The sequence below is a fragment of the Electrophorus electricus genome, chromosome 1 (genome assembly GCF_041902795.1).
Source record: "Electrophorus electricus isolate QZ-2024a chromosome 1, ASM4190279v1, whole genome shotgun sequence".
Lineage (NCBI taxonomy): Eukaryota > Metazoa > Chordata > Actinopteri > Gymnotiformes > Gymnotidae > Electrophorus > Electrophorus electricus.
In genome coordinates, this window is record NC_137497.1 from 43,547,006 (window position 1) to 43,563,343 (window position 16,338).

General features: G+C 45.0%; 1 protein-coding gene across 3 annotated transcripts in view; it reads left to right on the forward strand.

Annotated features, from left to right (window-relative positions):
* The window catches only part of cntnap2a (contactin associated protein 2a), a 300,311-nt gene that overhangs the window by 178,331 nt on the left and 105,642 nt on the right, over positions 1-16,338 (forward strand). For all 3 annotated transcript variants that reach the window (XM_035526372.2, XM_035526373.2, XM_081721274.1), the window contains exon 13: positions 117-317. In XM_035526372.2, coding sequence (XP_035382265.1) covers positions 117-317 — 201 coding nt within the window. The remainder of the gene's footprint in view (positions 1-116; positions 318-16,338) is intronic.

Below are 16,338 nucleotides of genomic sequence, written 5' to 3' on the forward strand. Positions count from 1 at the left end.
AGTGTTTTACTTGTCGTTTATCAGGACTGTTGGTAGTGATAACCGCACAGCTGTGTTAGGAACAGCATGAACATATTGACCTTTTCTCCTTACTGGTTTGTCCTCATGTCCATCAGAAGAGAATGTGTGGACAACTGTGATGAACAACCTGCCAGCGCAGACGCCCGTGACGGGCTCGAGTCGTGAGCGTCGCACAGTGCTTCAGCTGAACTACAGCGCCACCACTGGGCAGATGACTGCTGTTACAGGCAACGCCGAGTACTGCGAGCAGCGTGTGGCTTACGCGTGCCGCATGTCCCGCCTTCTCAACACACCTGGTACGGAGGAAGGAGGGGCTGGGGGAGGGGCCAGGGGTGTGGGAGGGGCTGGGGAGGAGGGTGTGGTGTGGGTTGTATGGGTGTGTATGTGTTGGTGGAGAGAAGGGTAGTTTTATGGGTGTGTGTGTGTGTACACTGCAGTGGGATTGATGGCTGGATTATGAGGTGTGGATGGGTTAGATTAATATCTTCACTTTGATCTCGCTGCATGTTTAGGTCACGGGTTCAACAACGGGTTCTAACTGTTAGGATTTGTCTTATTTGTCTTAAATCCTTCTGATTGTGCTTTAAAACTAAGCGGGCGGACACCAAGCTAGACGGGGTGTAGATATGGAGCTCGGACAGACAGTCTTTCCTGCTGCTCAGTGAAACACTATGATGTCTAATCTTGTGTTCATTTGGTATGAATGCTCAACTGTTATGTTGCAAAAACAGACAAAACCTCACTGAACGGTGATGCTAATTAATGTGTGTTCAGCACACCAGGGCATGACCGTTGTGTCCACACCACTGACCTGACTGAAGCTTTTCAGTGCCTTTTCTCGTATCAGTACACGTTTCCTTTTCGTGTGTGTGTGTGTGTGTGTGTGTGTGTGTGTGTGTGTGTGTGTGTGTGTGCATATGTGTGCGTGGGCATGTGCTTGTGTGGTTTTTTTTCCCAAAACTAAGCACACTTTACTATACTCCATTATCATTATCATCTGTTACTTTCAGAGAGAAATGTAAAGAAATGTAAAGAAATCTTCATCTTGCCATATTTAGTGATAATTGCTTATGCCATCTTTTGCCCAGATGAAAACAGAAACAAACATAAATGTATTCTGTCAAGTCACCTGCCATTACTTGAGCTTTGCCTGGAATAACTCACTGTATTATGCTGATGTCCAGTTTATCACTGATTTCTAATAACATGACTAATTAATGTAGAAAAGAGAAGGATACCTGTACATTACTGTATATAAACATTTCAGAATGCAAGACCATAAAAACATCCCGTTTGTACTGGGTGGTCATATTTTTCTCTTCACACTCGGACCTTCTACCAGAGGCCTGGGAGATTGAGGGGTGTGTGTGTGTGTGTGTGTGTGTGTGTGTGTGAGAGAGAGAAAGAGTTTGAAGTGCTTGGTGCAGTATTTTTGCTATTCATAGAACTGAGATTCTTCATTGAGATTGTTGATGTCATTTCTGGGACCTGATGAAGTCACTTCTCCATCTTAAGGGCTATAGCCCCGAGTGCTAGTGCCCCTGTCCTCACTGGGTCCTAGTGCCCCTGTCAGGTGTGGATATAAGATACTATGAACATTAATGACCTGCATAATTATTTATTGATTAACTTACTAGATAGAAGAAGAAACATAAAGAAAAAGAAACCTAAATCAGACCAATGTTTGCGAGGGTGCTTTGCTTTTAATCCAGCATCAGTTCTTTTAGGAACACTGGCATGCAGGTGTTTAATTAAACCAGCATCAGTTCTCTTAGGAACACTGGCATGCAGGTGTTTAGTTAAACCTGCATCAGTTCTCTTAGGAACACTGGCATGCAGGTGTTTAATTAAACCAGCATCAGTTCTCTTAGGAACACTGGCATGCAGGTGTTTAGTTAAACCTGCATCAGTTCTCTTAGGAACACTGGCATGCAGGTGTTTAATTAAACCAGCATCAGTTCTCTTAGGAACACTGGCATGCAGGTGTTTAGTTAAACCAGCATCAGTTCTCTTAGGAACACTGGCATGCAGGTGTTTATTTAAACCAGCATCAGTTCTTTTAGGAACACTGGCATGCAGGTGTTTAGTTAAACCTGCATCAGTTCTCTTAGGAACACTGGCATGCAGGTGTTTAGTTAAACCAGTATCAGTTCTCTTAGGAACACTGGCATGCAGGTGTTTAGTTAAACCAGCATCAGTTCTCTTAGGAACATTGGCATGCAGGTGTTTAGTTAAACCAGCATCAGTTCTCTTAGGAACACTGGCATGCAGGTGTTTATTTAAACCAGCATCAGTTCTCTTAGGAACACTGGCATGCAGGTGTTTATTTAAACCAGCATCAGTTCTTTTAGGAACACTGGCATGCAGGTGTTTAGTTAAACCAGCATCAGTTCTCTTAGGAACACTGGCATGCAGGTTTTTATATACTCAGCTAGTAAGTTGTTCCAAGCCCCTTGGAGAACTTGCCATCCGTCTGAAGACTTTGGCTGTCTCGCTTGCTTCTGTCTGAGTGTTTTCCCAGACTGACTCAGTGATGATGAGCTCTGGGCTCTGTGGGGGCCATGTCATCTGCTGTAGGACTCCTTGTTCTTCTTTTTGGTGGAGACGGTTCTTTTTTAACTTTGGCCGTGTGTTTGGTGCCATTGCCATTCTGGAAAATGAACGAGGGACCAATCAGATGCCTTGCTGAACTGCCTTGATTTGGAGCCAGAAATCTCAAATTTTGACTCCTCACTCCAGAGCACCTGCTGCCATTACACTACAGCCCATGCTTGCGTGGTGTTCTGCACAGGTGAGTCACTTGGCTTCGTTTCTCCTTCCGAGCCAGGTATTTTCATCCTCAGCTCTGCTGACAAGCCGTCTCCCGGACTGGAGACGGGCGTTCGGGAGCAGCAGTGGCTTTCGCTGCTTCTTAGCTGAGAGCAACGCTGAACACCTTCAATTTAGAGGCGAAGTAAGAGGAGTAAGCCAGAGGTACTTCCTGTCTACGCTACTCGGTTGCCGTGAGCAACCACTGCGTTTCTTGTCCCCGGCTTTGCTTGCTTGTTTGTGCTTTTGCAAAAGAGTTTGGAGAGTACATGTGGAGACAACTGTCTGGGGAGAGACCTACTCCTGTCTGGGGAGAGACCTACTCCTGTCTGGGGAGAGACCCACTCCTGTCTGGGGAGAGACCTCGCTCCTGTCTGGGGAGAGACCCACTCCTGTCTGGGGAGAGACCCACTCCTGCAGGGTAATAACCTGATGCCTTGTTGCTGTTCTCGCTCTTGCTATGATGGATGTGTTTATGGTGAAGCTGCCACAATCTTCCCCAGTCCTGCCAGTTCCTCTCCCAGGTTTTCCCTCTACACAGCTGCTTCTGTCTCAGTTAATCAGTTTAATCTGTGGATAATGTCATTGATCGTGAGCACCTGCTTGTTATATTTGTTTAATAAAGCACTGAACTATGTGCCCACAAAGGCCTGGGGGTTTTATCTGGAAAATGCTTTGTTCTTTGCTATGTTTCTTTCTTTAACAGCATAGAAAAATACCTGAGTTCGATTTTTTTTTTTTTTGGGGGGGGGGGGGGTATGGTTGAAAATCTAAACTATGTTGTTTCTCACACGAATTCAAATAACCACAGCTATGGCTGAAACATTTGCACACTTCTGTGTGTGTGTGTGTGTCCCTTTTTGCTTTCTGCCTCATAATTGTGTAATGGTAGTAAAAGCAAGAGCGAACCCTTTCAGCGTGTGGACTGGTGACCTGTTTAATTATGTGGACCTGTTCATTCAGGTTCTTGTATTCACTGATTACCACCACTGCTCTGCAATTTATAGCTCAAAACTTACATAACAAAACGAACTTACAAAATATATCACAATATTAACTCGAAAAAAAGACGGTAGCAGTAATCAAAGATAACATTATCATGTGTCTCCCTTAGGTCACAGTGCAAAGCATAACTTTTCTAATATTCTGGTATTGCTGAGATTTGTCTGTGCAGTGTCCCAGCACAGTCTGCGTGACTTCCTGTTGACTTTCCTCCTCTGAGCTGTGATTATTCAGACGTCAGACATGTGCAGACTAGGGTGGAAAATACGATTAGATCCATTAGCATGTCCATCCGCAACTAATCAGGGAACGCGTACTCGCTAACAGGCGGAATTTGCAGACTGGAGAGTCATGTTGTCTGCTGTCTTATTCGGAAAGAAAAGTTATTTCTACAATCAGAAAGGTACCCTGTGTGCGCATGTGTAAGGGTGTGCATGTGACTGTGCGTGTGTGGGAAGGGTTGGGGGGTTACAGGAGTTTGGTTGTGTGATGTGAATGCAACACTTGTCTAGCTGCTGGAATAGTCCAGAGGGTTCCATATTTACAAGGGCTGTGTCAAGGTGAAGTGGTAGCTCAGTGGTTAATGTACTTGACTTGTAATCGGATGGTTGCTAGTTCAAGCCCTGCCACTGTTGGGCCCCTGAGCAAGGCCCTTAACCTTCAGTTGCTCAAGTTGTACTCAGTCGTAATTTTAAGTTGCTTTGGATAAGCGTGTCAGCTGAATACTGTAACTGTGAAGAGTGGTGGAGCACAGTGTGGGGTCGCTGTCTGTGGATGACTGGAGAGCGGGGCCAGTCCTTCAGTCCTGAGGTGGGTCTGGAGAGAGAGAGAGAAAAAAACATGATGAGCCACACTGGAACTCAAAGCCTCTTACTCACTGGTCCTCATCAAGGGCAGATTTTATACTGCTGAGCAGCTGGAGCTAGCCGTGGTCCTGAAGATCTGGAATTAGTCGTGCAGCTGACAGTAGCAGTCCTCATAGCTTTGTATCACAGTGCTTGGGTCTTCCCTTTTGTCTAACACATGCAGTATGGATTGTCAGACGAATAGTAGAATATATAATGCTTAAAAAGATTCGTTTATCGTGGTTAAGCATTAGCACATTGGACCACTATTTAGATGCTGTTTACCATGGTGCACTCTCAAGGATACCTGGCCACATTCAAGGTAAAGTGGATGGTTCAATTAGAACTCAGAAATATACTGGCTAATGTATTTGCCTAATACAAAAGGAAAGAAAAAAATATTTCCAAAAATATGCTTTTTCTAAATTGACTGTCAGGTTTCATCACATTACCGTGTGGGCGGCATTCAGTAGCTAAATGAAGCATTAAATCAAAATTGCATCCAGGGGGTATTAAGTTCTGTAATTGGAAAGTTAAACTATAATTCTCTTAATTTTATGATTCCTAAACCTCCCACAGCAATGAGGGATCGGGTTAATATCAATCTCCGTCTTCTGCTCCTTTGGCCTTCGTAGTGTGTGTGCACGATTTGTACGATATGCCCGAAACAGGAGAGGCTACTGAGAGGTCACTCGAGAGGCTGTGTTAGTACTGACATTCCCACCCTCTTGGCAGAGGCGGATGGCCTGCATGACTAATGCCAGGAACGTTTCCGCAATGACACCTGTGTTTACGCTTACTTGCCCTCTCTCCGACATCCTCTGCCCCTTCCCGCCTTTTGGATCGTTGTATACAGTGAAAATGTGACTATACCTGTGGATGTTGCATTATACAGCATTAAGTGCTGAAGAAGGCCTCTTCTCCCCGCGTTCCTTACGGATGCCATTGTAACAGCACTGTTTACAACCATAATATGACACGCTGTTAGAAGCACTTGGTGATTCCTTAATTAGTTGTTTGCGATCCTGATTGTCAGAATCAATTATTGTCATCTTGTTTCTTGGAAAATATTAACAGCATTGGATGATGAAAGAAACATTTAAATTCAGTAGTCGCCACGCTTGACATCAGAGCTGTTTCCTGCTCATCATCTCAGGAGGATTTGGTTTGGGATACTCATATTACATTAATAATAATCTGTTTTGGGTTTTTTTATTTAATGAACCAGATTCCAATGTTTCTGTACACTGTTCAGATGGGAAAGAATGAAATGAGAACATGGAAATGCATCTGGGAGAGAACTCCCAGCCTACACACTTATGTTAAAAAGTGCCAATTTCTGTGTACTTTTTTTAAAGAAAAGTTTAAAAAACTAAAGGATTTTCTGGATTTAAATACTAGTGCACTATAAAGAATAAACCCATTACTGCTACTTAGGAAAACAAATCCAATATACAAGAAAGGAACGATTCCGGCTCTGTTCCCAGATTATTTTTGAGTACATAATCCCACTGCTCCGACCGTAGACATTTCTGCCGCCATCATATTCTTTCGCTTTGACATCCGTCCACTCGCCATGTCACTGCAGCCAGACACGGAGACAGAACTCTCCCTTCCACATCGACGTTGTATGGGACATCTCCTCCCACAATTCCTTCATCGGTGATGTTTCACTTAATTCCAACTCCTCGAGTAGAACGGGCCTATTTAAATTTCCTGTTTTGGGGCAAATGATTTGCTCTCTGCTCTGATTAGCCTGCGGCCGTTACCCAATGAACACAGGCATGTGAGGATGATGGAAAAGGGCAGACCCCGCCCCTGGCCACACCCCTGTGTTCCCTCTCCCAGTATAAACAAGATCCTTCTCAGTGGTTGACTGGATCACAGTCCTCACTTTCTCTACTGGGATTCCTTCTGTGTAGAGGATCTGGGGTTTGTATTTTTAACATCTAAATGCACGTGAGTGCGGTCCTGATCTCCACGTTTGTTTTTGAAGGTCCTGAGCCTGGGCCTCTGTGGTCTGAGCTCACTTTGTCAACAAGGAGCCTGACACAAGAACCATTCTCGTCTTCCCCCGAGATGTCACGCGTCTGTTAAAGGCAGCTTGTGATCTTTTAAATCCCTGTCCTCCCCTCACTGGCTCTGTGGGGTAGAGGGTTACGCTACACCACACAGATGCTTTAACTCACCACAGTGTTTTTAATCCATCTTTGCTGACATTAAAGCTTTTGGTTATAATGATTTTATACAAAGGCACTGTAAACACGCCACTCATTCGCAGCCAACCTCCCCGCACCTCTGATCACGCTAAGATTTGTGTGACGTGGTGTAAGCTAAAGTAGGAACAGGCCTACTGAGAAAAAGCTTCACAATGTCTGCAGGCTGTGTTTAGTATATGACAGTAGAACTTCTCTTTCCCTAGAAATTGGTAGCTCAAAGTTTAAGGTACTGGGCTAGTAATCAGAAGGGTGCCAGTTCAAGTCCCACCAACACCAAGTTGCTGCTGTTCAAGTTCGGTTTATTTGTCACATACACAGTATAACTCGCAGTGAAATGGTGGAGAGTGCTCTGTCCAAACTGAGGAAAAGAAAACAGGGGTGCATAGAGAAATATAGATGTTCTCTATATGTGAAATATATATATTCTATGTATGTACAAAATATATTAACAATATATGTATATTATTATTATATGTACAATGTATATGGTTGGGTATATATGTACACAATCTACAGAATGTATAGTGCAGGTGTAATATGGTTGGGTATATATGTACACAATCTACAGAATGTATAGTGCAGGTGTAATATGGTTGGGTGTATATGTACAGAATGTACAGATCCATTTTGTATAATAACATATCTACAGTTGTTGTGTAACAAGGTAATTGAGTATAAATCTATATATACAGATGTACAGATATACAGTCATGTTACATGGTGGTGGTGGTCCCCACAGTTTATTCAGTTTCCCTGATTCAGGGCCCGAATGGCCTGTGGGAAGAAGCTCCTCTTCAGCCTCTCTGTCTTGGTCTTCAGGGAGCGGAAGCGCCTCCCTGACCTCAACAGAGAGAAGAGTCTATTGTTGGGATGGGTGGGGTCCTTCACAATTTTCCTGGCCTTGGTCTGGCACCGCTTGTAGTAGATGGTCTGCAGGTCAGGAAGTTCCGTGTGAGTGATGCGCTCTGCTGAACGCACTACCCTTTGGACTGCTTGTCTGTCCTGCTTGGTGCTATTCCCAAACCAGACTGTGATGTTCCCCGTGAGGATGCTCTCGATAGTGCAGGTGTAGAAGTTCCACAGTACTTTGGAGGGCAGTCTGAAGTCTCTTAGGCATCTGAGGTGGTAAAGACGCTGACGAGCCTTCTTTGCCAGGGAGTTGGTGTGGCGGGACCAGGACAGGTCCTGCGAGATGTGAACTCCAAGGTACCTGAAACTATCTACTCTCTCCACCGTGGTTCCACTGATCCTCACAGGTTGGTAGTGCTGCTCCTGCTTCTTGCTGCAATCCACGATCAGATCCTTTGTCTTACTGACGTTTAGGAGGAGATTATTTTCCTGGCACCAGTTTTCCAGGTGTTTAATCTCCTCCAGGTAGACCCTCTCATCATTGTCCGAGATCAGACCCACGACAACGGTGTCGTCAGCAAACTTGACAATGATGTTAGAGCTGGAAGTGGCTGTGCAGTCGTAGGTGTACAGTGAGTAGAGCAGGGGGCTTAGGACACAACCCTGAGGAGCTCCAGTGCTGTTGGGTCCCTGAGTGAGACCCTTAGCCCTTGATTGCTCTAGTTGTACTCAATCATAATTGTAAAGTTTTTTGGGGGGATAAAAGTGTCTGGTAAGTGCTGTAAATATAAATTGGAACTGGGTCTGTTCCTTTCAATTCCAATGAATCCCAGTTGATCTGAGGAATTTCATTGCAGGGATTAATTCACTCACATGCTACCACAAATTAATTGTTTAATGAATGGATATAATTAAATATGACTCTGATTTGAAAAAGAATAGACTCCAATCATGTATTCTATTACTCTTAATTCAGTCGAGTGAACATTGGAACTGAGGCAGATTTCTACCTTATTTAAAAATTAATCAAATTAATAAAATGCTAAGATGAAAATGTTAAGAAGAAACTTAAAGTGGTTAGCTTTAGTTTACAAGACAGAGATGTAACTGAGTCGGGTAGGGGCATTGTGATTGGTAGATTAAGTGATGGGGTGGGCCTTAGTTCTGTGTTGTGAAGGCTGGTGAACTGAAGCAAGTTGAGGCTTTGTGATTGGTAAGATGAGTGACTATAATTTATGCAAATTGGACCATGGTGGAAATTTCAATCAATTTCTGAGTTGGTCTGTTCATATAAGAGTTCATATGAGCATCCTCTCAAATCACTTTGGTTAATCTTATCCTTTTTAACAATTCTATATTTTATTGTAGCCATGTAACTTAGTGTACAACAATTCTGGTTCTGCATTTTTAAAATTATAAGGTGGCTTACTGCACAGCTGTTTTCTATTTCTTGAGGGCATCAAAGTTCCAGACTTTTGGCAGGCAACCTTTGCCTAAACTAGCTTTTCCTTATTGACACGCTCCCCACGCCAGACTACGTCTCCCATCAACTTCAGTCCACCCACTTACCTGTCAATCCTACCAGCTCGACCAATCACAGTCGAGTCTCATGCTCCTCCTTTCTGGATTAAGGGTCATCACCTGGGCCTGTTCCACCCGGCCTTGTTATTCTGCCTCTTTCCTCTTTCACATCGTGAAGTGTGTGTGATGGCTTAGCAAGCACGCTGTGTTTGCCTTCCTGGCTTATGACCCGTTAGTCTCGTCCTCGGTTCAGATTGTTGACTGATGTTGGACCTTTTGGACTGTGTGTGTGTTTATTTCATTGGCCCTCTTCTACTATCGTTGTCTTCACTGGCTTGTGACCTGCTTCTGGATTTTGACTACACTTGTGGAATTCCCCTTTCTTAATAAAACCAGCGTCTAACGTCATCAGCGAGCGTCTGGACTCCGTCAGTCGCGTTACACTTAATCATATATTACATATATTCATATATTGCAATATGACATATTGCATCTTGGTTAGGTAAGCAAGAAACAGTGAGTGTTGTTGCTTCATTATAAGATGAAATGACTCAAATATCCACATATACACTGTAAGTACAAAATCAAGTCTACTCAAAGTTGAAAATCCTTAAACTTAAAGCTGGGGAGTGAATGAATTTACAAAATTAATTCAACTTCTTAGTTTAGGCAAAAATTATCATATAAGGTGAAAATACTTAAAAAAAAAAAGAAATTATATCTAAGAAAGAATGGGCTTTAAAATGTTTAATATGCATCTTAAAAATGTAAACACTGAGTAAGAGTTTTTAAAGATGGATAACACTTTGCTTTTATTTTAAGGTAGCAATGCTTCTCTGCTTGCCTGTCTTCTCACGATACACCTACAAGTTAAGGAGACAACTAGCCAGCAGCAAGTTGTTTAAATGAGATTGTATTATATGTTAAAGTGTTTTAAAGGGAAGCCAGTCAGGACAGACGACACAGATTGCATTGCTGAAGCACTGGAGGAAGAGAGTATGAAATTATTTGTCAAATGTAGGAAATGTAGATATTTAGGGACAGGCGAATAGGAGGCCTTTGGACCTGTTTTTGTGATGAGAATGAAACATGTACAACACAGCACAATCAGAAGGGCAAGAACAAAGGAGTTTACCATGTTTATGCCAGCACAGCCATAACCACTGTGCCAAGAAACTCTGGTGGAATATTCTGCTCCCATAATTAGGACCGATCTGTTCCTGCACACACACATTATTATGTTTACTGGTACCTTAAACCAGAATGAACTGGGATGTTCAGTCCACTCTCTCTCTCTCTCTCTCTCTCTCTCTCTCTCTCTCTTTCCTCTCTCTTAGTTTCTCTCTCTCTCTCTGTCTCTCCCCCTCTCTCTCGCTCTGTGTGTGTGCGCGTCTGTTGTTTTATTTCATCGGGGCGACAGAGCTGTGCATTCCCTTGTGTGGAAAAGGATTTGTAACTGATGGTAGTGTATGAAACTTGGTAAAGGGCAGATTTCAGCATGATTAACAAGATGGAATGAGGCAACAAGAGACAGAGGAAGAGAGAAGAAGAAAGGAGGGAAACAGAGAGATAGGAAACAGATGGAGAGAGAAAGGCAGACAAAGAGAGAGATGAGGGAGTGAGACAGAAGAGAGATAGAAGGGAGAGAATGATTACTCAGCCAACAGGAAGCCTAAGAAGGCAGTGCCCTGAGGCACGCTCAACTTCCTTTCCAAATTCAGTTCTTATTAGTGTTTTCGTAACTTGTATTATTTTTGTTATCTTTCAGCTGGATTTGTGATTAAAGAGGCCTCACTGCTGCCACTAAACTTTAAATTGGAAGAAAGGACACATTATTTACAGTGTTATGCGAGCAGATACTCAGATTGGTGAGACATTAGCGATGACTCAACAGCACTAATGCGTAAACAGCGTCTGTTCAATACTGGCCTTATTATCAGTCATCATTCACTCATATACAGATGGGCTGTGTATTTGTTGACTCCGTTCCCGATCCCTGTTGAAAGGTTAATTTCTGCCTTTTAAAAGAACATTAACGCATACAGTAAAGCTGAAAGCAGGGCCATGCACCAAGCTCTGATTGCATTTATGCAGCTTTAAAAAAAAAAGCGTTATTAGTCAATTCATCACGTCTGTGGCGTTAACGTTCCCGAGCGTGGCGGTGCGGGTGGGCGGCGGAGCGTGGGGGTGGGGGTGGGGGTGGGGGGTGAACGAGGATGAATTGCGTTGCGCAAATGTGCTGTCACAGCAATCAGAGCATGACCGAGCAGCAGAGAGAAATGGCGGACACATTAACATGCAGATTGGGCCCTTCGGTTCTGAAATGATTCCCCGTGCTCCATGGGCTCCTGGCCACGACGGAAGATAAACTCACAGTCATTAGTGTGTTCTACATGAACTCTATTGTTTGCCCTTCAACCACCAAAATATTGATATCAGAAATAGAGAAAGTCATAAACTAAATGGAGGAAGTGGTGCGATTCCCTTGCTGGGTCAGGAGTAGGCTGTAGAAATCAACAGGAAGTCACTGTTGTTTACCCCTTTATCATCTACAAGTATGACCAATTTTGAGTTTTGGCATTTTACAGTGGTAGAGTGGTCTCCGGAGCTGTGAAATGTTTAATGCAAGCCATCCAGTGCCAAAGGAGTTACTTATTCATGCTGAATCGTGTAATGTATGATCAAATTTCTTGTTAATAACTGCTTGTCCAAGAGTGCTTACTATATCAATATTTAAAGCATGGCTCTTCTTTGGAATTCCAATAAGGAGAAGGCAAACACGCCCAGTTTTGCTTTCATAAGTGTGCGTATGAGATCAATATTTGCAATTATCACTGCAGAAAGCATCTGATTAAACTTCATTTCCCAAAACAGAGCCGGATATTGCACGAGTCGTATTGTCCAGGTGCAACCTTTAGCAAATGTGAGCTAAATCCATCCCACGTTCATCTGAGAGCACACTGTGTTCTTGGGGGTTCTTCCGCACGTGCTGCCTGAGGCCGTGTGTGTGCGGTTAATGAGGTTTGCTCCTCTGAGCCGTTACAGAGGGGAGAGCCCCGAAGATGTAACGAATTTACCATGGTCTTTTTGAAAATATGGATTACCTGGAGTTGTGTTGCAGGCAGAACTTTGCCTGCTTGGACTTCTTTTTTTTCTGTTCAGGAAAACAGCACATAGCTAGTTATGTTTTAGCCAACACAATTCTATAATTCTGAATAAAATTTCAGTTATTTTTTACATGTAATTGGTAAATCTGCATAAACAATGCAACATTAACAAACTAGACTCCTCGATATTCCCTAATGAGAAATCTGGAAGTTTCCATGGTTGTTTCAGTGTTGATTTGTGCCTCTGACTTGGAGAGCCACTCGGAGTTAATGATCAGGCAGCAGAATGCACACACATCCTGCACATTCCATCATCTCCCGCCTGACATGAGCCTTGTACACTTTGCATACAGTAAAGCATCATTACGTTCAATAATGTTGTCATATGTTTCGTTGATGGCATCGTGTGTCTCCCCGTGGCTCGGCCCACTGTAGGGACACCCGACGCTGCCAGGGAAATTTTTGCAGATTCAGATGAAGGGGAATTAGCCCCGTGCCAAGGAGACATCACTCGAGGCTGACAGGATGCCCCTCGCTGTTCGGGCGCCATCTGAGCGTGCGCTGGCTGGGTGTGTGTGTGTGTGTGTGTGTGTGTGTGTGTGTGTGTGTGTGTTGGGGTGGTCCTCTGCTGCCGAGACGCGCTGCATGGAGCTCCTCCATGAGGGGGCGCTGTCTGGTTCTCACATCTGCAGTGTCCATACAAGGGGTGCAGAGAGCCAGGAGCAAGTCCACAAGCGAGCCAACATGAAACTAGTGGAGAAGGTAAGACAGGCTTTGCCTTGGCGCAGTCTCGCATGCCAGCCGTAGCGAGGAGGCAGACACCAGGAGGAAGGCGGCAGGCATTGCGCCGGGCAGCCTTGCCTCATTTCACCTCTGCCAACCAGATGGTTCTAAGCAACACAAGCTGCTGTTTTATCAGCACGTTCTGCTCAGTGTGGGGCTGGAGGCTCCGCCCCCTCCTGACATCACCAGCCCTTCAGCTCTGACGTGCTATTGCTTGGACCCTGAGCTGACCTGGCCTGCGTGCGTGTGTTTGACCACCGTTGACTGTTGTTTGTGTCTTGCGTGTACCCAGCAGAGATAATGCTCATCACTGTGCCCATGACCGCCCACTGTGGCGTGTCTACCTTGATGCGATTGTTTTGTTGCCAGAGTTTAAAGTGCAGGCTTTGTAAGAAGTGAGGCGGAGCGTGGCGTCTACGACAGGTGTGTGCCACGCCCTTCCTGGCTCACGAGTGGAGTGTAGGCACTACTCTCTCTCCTACGCTGTGGTCTGAATTCTTCTGCTGCGTGTCTCTCTCTCTTCCGCGGTGCTCTGGTCTGTGGTGTCAGTGAGCACTGACAGTGATTCTCTTCACTGAAGCACCCAGACTAAACTCCTCAGCTTCTTGGAAGCATGTCGCTGACGGTCCGCACAAAGCAGCAGCCGAAGGAAATGGTGATTTTGTCTGTACTCTTTCTCATTCTCTTTTTCTGTTTTTGTATCTCTCTATCTGACCAGGTTGTGAGCTTATGGTGATATAGGCATTCTTCATACTGCCAGAAGCAGATTGTGATTGGGTGCTCTGTCAGAGGTTCAGGGGCCGGCTGAGGGGCTGACTGGCCCCATCGGCTGAGCCGCTTCTCTAGAGATGTGGAGATGGATTCGAGGTACTGCGGTTGAATATCCATTATCCTTTTATTTTTTCTGTCTTGAGAAATAAACTGATTTCTCCAGTAATGATATGATTTCAGAGAAGTATGTCAGACACATTATTATTGTCATTACTTTTAAATCAAATATCTCTAAAGATATCAAATCTAAACTAAGGGAGATGGTTTCTAGAGAAAATGATTTCGTCTTGATCACAAAAGAACCAAACCAGAACTTGTCCGTGGAAAATAAACTCTCACTCTATTTCTTCAGGCCTCTACAGCATTTGTCTGGAGCTAACAATAGATTTGGAGATTGGAGGACAGTAAATGCAAAGTTTCCAGCACGTTGTTTTCTTATTAGTTTGAGTAGAAGCACTTAGCTGAGCGAGAGAATGACGAGAAATGAAACATTAGACCGTATGTGGAACGGAGAACAAAGACAACGGAATACTTAATGAACTACGGAGGAGTTCATCGTCCCCCTCTCTTGGTGTTCTTTAGTAACCAACTTTAAAGTTTACAGGAAAAAACAAAAAGTTTTTTTAACCCTTAGAATGCAAACATGTCTTTTGTATCTACCATCCAGGAGATGTGACCGTTTCTGTCCCCTTTACCGCTATAACCTCCGTCTTATTCAAGAAGGGAACGTATTCCTGTTACTAAACGGTATTTACCAGCAGTGCAAAGAAGGTATTAGCACCCAGCTAAGGTCCCGTATATCTTTTGCGTCACTTTCCTTGCTATGTAGTCTGAGCCCTGACAAACACTTCCCTTTCGGCATAATGCAACACCCTTTAATAGTTTTGTCTTTGATCGCTGCGTGTGTTCCTGTAAAGGCGCCGCTGTGAGGGCTCCGAACCACGCTCCTGTGCGCGTGGTAAATCTCTCCGCCTGCAACGCCATCTGTATGTAAAAGGGATCAAGACAGCATTGGAGGTTGTGAAATGTGAACTGTTTATTGACTCTCGCTTCTGCACGAGTGGAACTACCGTTGGTGCTGTCGTGCGAGAACGACTCCCGTTGCGAAGTTCCCGGCTTCGACGGCGGCATGCGCGCATCACAATTTGAACGCAGCAAGCGCCCCGGATTATTACCATTTCCCATATGCGCAAATCTTACAGGGCTTTGCGAATCATTTCACTGCAGTTCATTTACTGCAGGGTTTTTTTTTGTTTTATTTTTTAAATAGAAGTTTTGCATGACCGCCGAAGCCACGGATGTGGATGCCACAGACGGATGGCGCAATCGGCGTTGTTAATTGGCGCGTTCCCTCACGCGGAGTGGGAGCTCCCGTGGCTATGCCCGTTGGTGTTGCGTTAGCCAGAACCGGCTCCTCCATACCGAGGCCGCAACGCCCGACGCGGTAATCGGGTATTCCCTTGCGCTTTTAAAACCACGGACTTGCCTGTCGTGCTGGAAAGAGTCGGCCGTGATTTCCTAAATTGTTCCGCATCTTAATTAGCCAGGGGCGCGCGCGCACCCCCCTGAAGCCTGCAATGCAGTTCAGCGCTCGCGTAGGACAAGCTTGAAATACGGGAGTCATCTGAAAATGATGTGTGTGCGCGTGCGTCCTCCCCCGCACATGTTGCTTCCACTGGCATGTGCACCAAGCCAAGCGGTTGCCGTGGGTGATTTGGCTCTGCGAGCGAGCCGTGGCACACACTCGGACACACGTCCGCACGCACGTCCTCTCTCCCTGTGCCAGAGAGGCTCATTTGTCATATCCATCTGCCACCTGTAATGTGCACCGTGAGCGGTTGCCACGGCTACCTGCCAAACATCGGTCCACTGGCACCCAGTGCAGCGGTGACAGAGATGGGGGTGTGTTAGAAATGTCACAGAAACGCAGCCCAGCGGCTGAGGCCGGGATTCTCGCATGCACACAACAGCTGTCCAACATCTGCATCTGCCAGGACACTGTAGAGAACGTGTGCACACGCTTGCCTTTGGTGTAATATGTATATCACCAAGTTTGCTTCATGCCAGCTGTTTTTCGGCTGCAGAGCCTAAAGCACACTGAAGTGAGAAGTGACGTGTAAATAAAGACAGACTACTACGGCTCCTGATCGCTGCCGGGCTGCAGAGGAAGGGAGTGCGTTTTCATGTGTTGTCCTTCCCATGGTTTGCATGATTTACTGGTGTTACTGCGAAATTAGACCGGATCTCACTACGCTGCCAACACTCTCTAATTAACCCGTCAAAGCAGGGAACAGCTGGTGAAGATTAACACGTCCAAGTGAAGGACTTCACCTCTGCTTCACTCCTCTGGTCTTAATGCCAGGCCTGAATGGACACCCACAGCCACTAAAGGTTTTAATTCTGAGCGGCTTG